The sequence below is a fragment of the Perca fluviatilis genome, chromosome 20 (assembly GCF_010015445.1).
Source record: "Perca fluviatilis chromosome 20, GENO_Pfluv_1.0, whole genome shotgun sequence".
In the NCBI taxonomy this organism is placed as follows: domain Eukaryota; kingdom Metazoa; phylum Chordata; class Actinopteri; order Perciformes; family Percidae; genus Perca; species Perca fluviatilis.
In genome coordinates, this window is record NC_053131.1 from 3,254,923 (window position 1) to 3,262,055 (window position 7,133).

The 7,133-nt window shown below is 39.4% G+C and overlaps 1 protein-coding gene across 1 annotated transcript in view; it reads left to right on the plus strand.

The window, feature by feature from the left end:
- The first annotated feature begins 4,612 nt into the window (after positions 1 to 4,612).
- The window catches only part of im:7136021, a 15,337-nt gene continuing 12,816 nt past the window's right edge, over positions 4,613 to 7,133 (plus strand). Inside the window, exons 1-2 of the mRNA XM_039785814.1 lie at positions 4,613 to 5,646; positions 6,401 to 6,604. Coding sequence (XP_039641748.1) covers positions 4,941 to 5,646; positions 6,401 to 6,604 — 910 coding nt within the window. The 5' untranslated portion in view covers positions 4,613 to 4,940. The remainder of the gene's footprint in view (positions 5,647 to 6,400; positions 6,605 to 7,133) is intronic.

Below are 7,133 nucleotides of genomic sequence, written 5' to 3' on the forward strand. Positions count from 1 at the left end.
TAACATAGTACAGGAACCATTCACCATTCACACACATTCATACACTGTGGCCGAGGCTGCCGTACAAGGTGCCACCTGCTCATCAGGTAAACTCATCAGGTAAACATTCACACACATTTACACCAGTGTCTTGCCCAAGGACACTTCGGCATGGAACTGCAGGGCCAGGGATTGAACCACCAACCTTCCGATTGGCAGGCGACCGATAACCTGTGTTGGCTTTAGGTTTTTACTACGTCTAAGTACTAAGTCAATATTTTGAGATACTAAGTCAATATTTTGAGATATTAAGTCAATATATCAATATAGCCTACTAAGTCAATATTTTAAAGTTTCTCATTATTTTGAGATACTAAGTCAATATTTTAGTTTCTCATTATTTTGAGATTCTAAGTCAATATATTGAGATTCTATGTCAATATTTTAAAGTTTCTCATTACTTTGAGATTCTTAGTCAATATTCTAGTATACTAAGTCAATATTTTGAGATACTAAGTCAATATATTGAGATACTAAGTCAATATTTTGAGATACTAAGTCAATATATTGAGATACTAAGTAAATATTTTGAGATTCTAAGTCAATTTATTGAGATACTAAATCAATATTTTTAAATTTCTTATTACTTTGAGATTCTTAGTCAATATTCTGAGATTATATTAGATTAGATTCAACTTTATTGTCATTGTGCAAAGTACAAAGACAAAATGCAGTTTGTGTCTAACCAGAAGTACAAAAAAGCAGAAAAGTGCAATGTGATATACAAAGTATAGACAGGTGGTGTATAGACAGGACAAGAAATATATTGCAGTGTTATAAGAGCAGAATAAATATGGCTATGTAATATGAACAATGTATGAACAACATGTACAGATATGTACAATGTAGTAGCAGTGACATTATAGTAGTAAGAATAATATAGATATATGTATTAGCAGAATATATAATAAGAAAAACAGAATATGGATATTCAGTATGAACCATATAGACAGATATGTACAGTATGTACAGCTATGTGCAGTGTGGTAACATTATAAGAGTAGTAAGAATAAGTGTATGTGCAGGATGAATAGTATTGTAGATAAATCAATATATTGAAACACTAAGTCAATATTTTAAAATATTAAGTCAATCTATTAAGATGCTAAGCCAATATTTTAAAGTTTGTCATTATTTTGAGATTCTAAATCAATATTTTAAAGTTTTTCATCACTTTGATATTCTTAGTCAATATATTGAGATACTAAGTCAATATTCGGAGATTCTAAGACAATATATTGAGATCCAAAGTCAATATTTTGAGATAGTAAGTAAATATTTTAACGTTTCTCTTTACTTAGAGATTCTTAGTACATATTCTGAGATACTTAGTCAATATATTGAGATACTGAGTTGATAATTTGAGATATTAAGTCAATATATTAAGATACTAAGTCAAAATATTGAGATACTAAGTCAATATTTTGAGATACTAAGTCAATAAATTTATATACTAAGTCAATAAATTGATATACTAAGTCAATATATTGAGATATTAAGTCAATATATTAAGATACTAAGTCAATATTTTAAAGTTTATCAGAATGGACTACTTACTCTATTAATTTAATTATATGTATGGTAGCTTATTCTGCCAGGTAGGAAATATATCAGAATGGACTACTTACTCTAAAAATGTAATTAAATGAATGTTAGTTCATTTTGTATGGCTGTAAATATGAATCAAAATTGACTACTTATTCAAGAAATGTAGTTAAAAGCATGGTAGCTCATTCTGTCAGCTGGGAAATACTCTTTGAAAGTAATTACAAGTATGGTAGCTCATTCTGTCAGCGCATTCTGATAGATATGTCATAACATATCTATCTGACTTGCATTTGTCGCAAGTCAGCCAACAAGGTTGTGATGGTCACTCTGGCACGAACAGCACGCCCAAGCTGATCCCACAAGTGTTCAGTGGGGTTGAGGTCAGGACTGCTGGCAGGCCATTCCATCCTCTCCACTCCCACACTCTGGAGGTAGTCTGTGATAAAGCCCGCCATGTGGGGGAAAACGAGGCTTGTCATCATTGGAGACAATCTCAATGCAGAGACATATAAAGATGAGATTCTACAACCAGTGGCAATCCCATATCTCCACAGTCTGGGACCAAACTCTTTCCTCCAAGATGACAATGCTCGCCCCCACAGGGCGTGGTTTATCAGTTTCTTTAAGGATCAGATCACTAGAATGTTGGGTATTTTATTCAATTTTTTTAGCATTTGAAAAAATATAAATGGTTTCCAAACAGTATTCTGACTTTGACAGGCTGAGATTACATCAGCATACGTTCCTCTGATCTTAACCATTAACACATTTTTTTTTAACTCTAAAATTAGATATAATTTCATATAAATGAGGTTTATCAACTGTAAATTCCAAGAATAACTGCAAAACTAGTAGTGGTAGTGAAAAAAAGTGTGTGAACAGGCTGCTTCCATGTTACAGTAAAACATGGATGCACGCACATCCAACCACAGAGCACAGGTGCTGAGCAAAAAGTGAGCAAATCATGACATAAACTACAAATAGCTCGCACTCTGCAGGGCTCAAATATTATTATTATTATTATTATTATTATTACTTATTTATTGCATGTAAGTGACGTTTCAAGCACAACTGCTCTTCGTCTAAGGACTAAATGGATAAATTGGTAAATTACATTTGAGAAATCCCCTTGATTATGTCTGATATTTTTGCCAGGAGGGGGGCCTTTGAGGTATAGTGCCCAGGGGCACCACATTGTCTTAATACGGGCCTGTTGCTATGATGTCAGAATAAGAAAAAGAGGCTTGCCTGGGCCAAGAAACCTCATCAATGGACTACTGAAGACTGGAAGAAGGTGTTATGGACTGAAGAATCAAAATTTGAAATCTTCGGTTCATCACGCAGGATTTTTGTACATCGTCGAGTAGGTGAAAGGATGGTTCCTCAGTGTGTGACATCAGCTGTCAAACATGGAGGAGGAAGCGTGATGATCTGGGGCTGTTTTGCTGGATCCAGGGTCGGTGATTTGTACAGAGTGAAAGGCACCCTGAACCAAAACAGCTACCACAGCATTTTGCAGCGCCATGCAGTACCCTCTGGTATGCGCCTAGTTGGTCAGGGGTTCATCCTACAGCAAGATAAAGACCCAAAACATAAGTCCAAGCTATGCCAGAACTACCTTAGCAAAAAAGAAAAAGATGGTAAGCTTAAAAACATGGAGTGGCCAGCACAGTCCCCAGACTTAAACCCCATTGAGCTGGTTTGGGATGAACTGGACAGAAAAGTGAAAGCAAAGCAACCTACAAGTGCCACACATTTATGGGAACTTCTGCAACAGAGTTGGGAAGAACTTTCTGAAGAATATTTGATTTCCATTGTAGAAAGAATGCCACGAGTGTGTTCAGCTGTTATATCTGCCAAAGGGGGCTACTTTGAGTCAAAAATTTATAATACATTTTGGTTTATAAATTGATTCCATGATTTACTTTTTATCTTAAATTGTTCATTTGTTCTATTCTTTCATTTCAGAGTACAGTAAGACATTGAACTGCATGAATTTCAATAAAAACCTGGAAAAATTGGGGTGTTCTAAAACTTTTGACCGGTAGTGTATGTAGGCTACATTTCCCATTAAATTAGCTTATTAAATGACATCATTACATTTTAATTACATTTTAATTAAATGTAATTACATTTGCACAGTAAAGAGCAATACAGAATACATATACAGTAGGCCTATGGAAATAAGACTAGTTGGATTATATTCACAAGAAGTATAAAACATACTACGCTACCTGTGTCCCTTAAAATGCAATTAATTATTCTTTGATTTCTAACTTCAAGTCATGTCGTTTTAGTCCATCTCTCCATTTCTGAACAAGGGTCACTTTAACTCATGGATGTATTAAGAGAACTGAAGACTGTTTATACCGTCATCTTTTTTTCTTTCTTTCTTTTTTCTTTATTTAAACCACACTCAAAGACAGGCAGCCAGAACACAAATAAAAAAAACACCCTGACGTTTATTATATACAGTTGCTGCTTTCATGCCACCTCGGAATAACTGGCACCGCCCCCCTGGTTACGTTGTTTTCCCGACTGACAGCGTTCACATGGTCACACAATGCGTGTTCTTCTTCTTCTGTTATATTGGCGTTTGGCATAACAACTTTTTGCATGACTGCCACCAACGGTTGGCCGTAGCCGAGAGCATCAGGTGTGTGAAAACATGGAGGCCACAATAACAAAAGATTTGCTGCTGTTTTCTTTTACGAGCATCCAATCAGCACATCGCCAGGTGTTTGTTTGTGTTTTCTGGAGGACAACGAACGGGAAAAGACACAGATAATGTGTTGTTTTTTTATACATAGGCTTATTTATGAATAATTTGAAACATATTATGTCTGTGTATGTTTCTTGGCAGAGGCATTTGTCCACAATAAACAGTTTATTGTCATTAAAATATGTTCAGTGAACCAAAGTCGCCTCCATCAAACGTCAGTTGTCAACAACGCGTCACCAACTGGGGAACTCCGGTATCAAAATCCAGCCCGAGTTTCCCACCTCTGATTCCCACAGGTCGTTACGTGAATGGTGACGTTTTCACTCGGACAGGAGTCCGATGTCCATGAACGCATGAAACGTATGGACGTTTATGACTTAAAAACCAACGTCATCACAGCGCGACGGCTTCAAAGCGGGCGCAGTCTAGACAACAACAGCTAGTACTTTCTGCAGTTATCATATCCGTTTAGCGGATACAAAAAACGATTTTCATAGTTTTTTTTCATTCAAATCACACATAGTGGAAGTTTAGTAGCTTTAGTCTCAATGCATAGCTGTTATCCTACCCGCTCTCCTGAAGTGGCTCAAGCTTTAGCTGTTAGCTGTTAGCTGTGAACGGGCTGTCACTGATGGAGGAGCTGCCGCATCTTCCCCCTGAAGTTTGGGTCTACGTGTTCAGCTACCTGAGCACGGACGAGAAGCACACGGTCCGCACCGTCTGCAGGCAACTCAAGAGGCTCGTCGACCACCCATCCCTATGGCGGGACTACACGGTGGTGCTGTCCGACCTCCGCCGCTACACCTACGGCTTCTGGGACACCCTGAACCACCGCAAGCTCACACGGGTAGCGGTGCGACACCTGCGGCGCAAAGAGTGGCGTCGGCTCGTCAAGTTCCTGCCGTCCCTCACGGCTATCGTGTTCGTGGACGGAGGACGAGTCTACAAGGGCAAATACCTGGACAACCTGGCCCGGTTCCCCGACTTGAGGGAACTAGGAGTTCGGAACGCCAACTGGGACGAGCCGGTGATCGGGAGGAGTCTGAGCGGGCAGCTGCACGAGCGGCTCACTCACCTGAGCGCGTGTAACGTCCGGCTGCCCTGCACGGTGGAGTTTATCAACACCGTGTCCCACCTGGTCAACCTGCGGTACCTGGTGTTCCACCAGCAAGGGGAGGGCTACGGGCTGGACACGGTGAGGCCGGTGCCCTGCGGCGTCTTCCACAACCTGCTGCTGAGCCTCAAGAAGCTCAAGCACCTTTCCTGGGGGATGAGGGGGGAGCCGCCAGAGCCGCTTCCCGATGACTACCTCAGCCCCTCGGACCCGGAGAATCCAGGTCAGCCGGTACCCTGCACCCGGTCCCCGGTCTGCCTGTCCTCTTCACCTGCTGTGCTGTCTCCCTGCATATTTTCCCCATTAACTACAAATACTAATAATAACCTTAATTTATATAGCACTTTTCAAAACACAGTTACAAAATGCTTTAAAATAAAACGGAGAATAAAATGAACTTAAAGCTTAAATACAAGAAAATTAAAATAACCAGGAATTGAAAGTTTTTTGATCAAGACAAGAGAAATCGCAGGTACTTGGCAAACTAGCCCCAGTTTGAGCCAACCATTAGGGCTGAAACTAATTATTAGTTACTCACTTGATTGTTACAAATTAATCATTTATCAAATTTAATTCAGAGTGATATGAAAAGAAAAGCAGCAAATCCTTGCAGTTTAGAGGATGGAAGAAGCTCATGTTTGACATGTTTGCTTAGAAAAATGACAAACGATTTATAGATTTTTTTTTAAAAATATAGTTGCAGGTTGATTGTCTGTGGATCTACTGATCAGTTATCCACCAATTGTTATGGCTGTAGTCTTTGTTACTTCCAGGACCAGACCTAGTGGATTTGTTTGTTTTGGCTCATTTATTACAAACCGCATGTACTTTGTGCCCCACCTTAGGGCTGCAATTAACAATTATGTCAATCATCAATTCAGCTGTGACAATGGAATTGATTTAGGATTGGGCCAAAGGACAGTACACATCACAAGGCGATAAAGGTTTGACTCTTCTCCTCTTCCTCGGCTCTGTAGGAATGCCGCGGTACGGCGGCCCAGCGCTGACCAGCCTGGAGCTGGTGGATTACCCAGAAACCATCCTGCCAGAGAACGCACTGAGGAGTCTGACCTCACTCAGGTCTCTGACTATCCGCTACAGGTACATCAGAGAGGGCATCGAGTGCCGCCTCACCTCCTGGCTGAGTCCCCTCCAACAGCTGGAGACCCTCACCATCATCGGTCAGTTCAAAGCTTTTCCTTTTCCTTGTAAGAATATAGACTTTATTTATCCCACACTGTGGGAATTCACCCTCGACACAGCAGCTCCAATGCAGAACAAATTAAAAAAATATGAATAAAATACACATTAAATATAACAGAAAATAGAAAAATCTGAATAGAGTAAAATGGTATTATGTACACTATAAACACATGTTTAATTAACAGGTGGGAATATATATATACAGTGCCTTGCGAAAGTATTCGGCCCCCTTGAAAGTTTCGACCTTTTGCCACATTTCAGGCCTCAAACATAAAGATATAAAACTCTAATTTTTTGTGAAGAATCAACAACAAGTGGGACACAATCATGAAGTGGAACGAAATTTATTGGATATTTCAAACCTTTTAAACAAATAAAAAACTGAAATATTGGGCGTGCAAAATTATTCAGCCCCCTTAAGTTAATACTTTGTAGCGCCACCTTTTGCTGCGATTACAGCTGTAAGTCGCTTGGGGTATGTCTCTATCAGTTTTGCACATCGAGAGA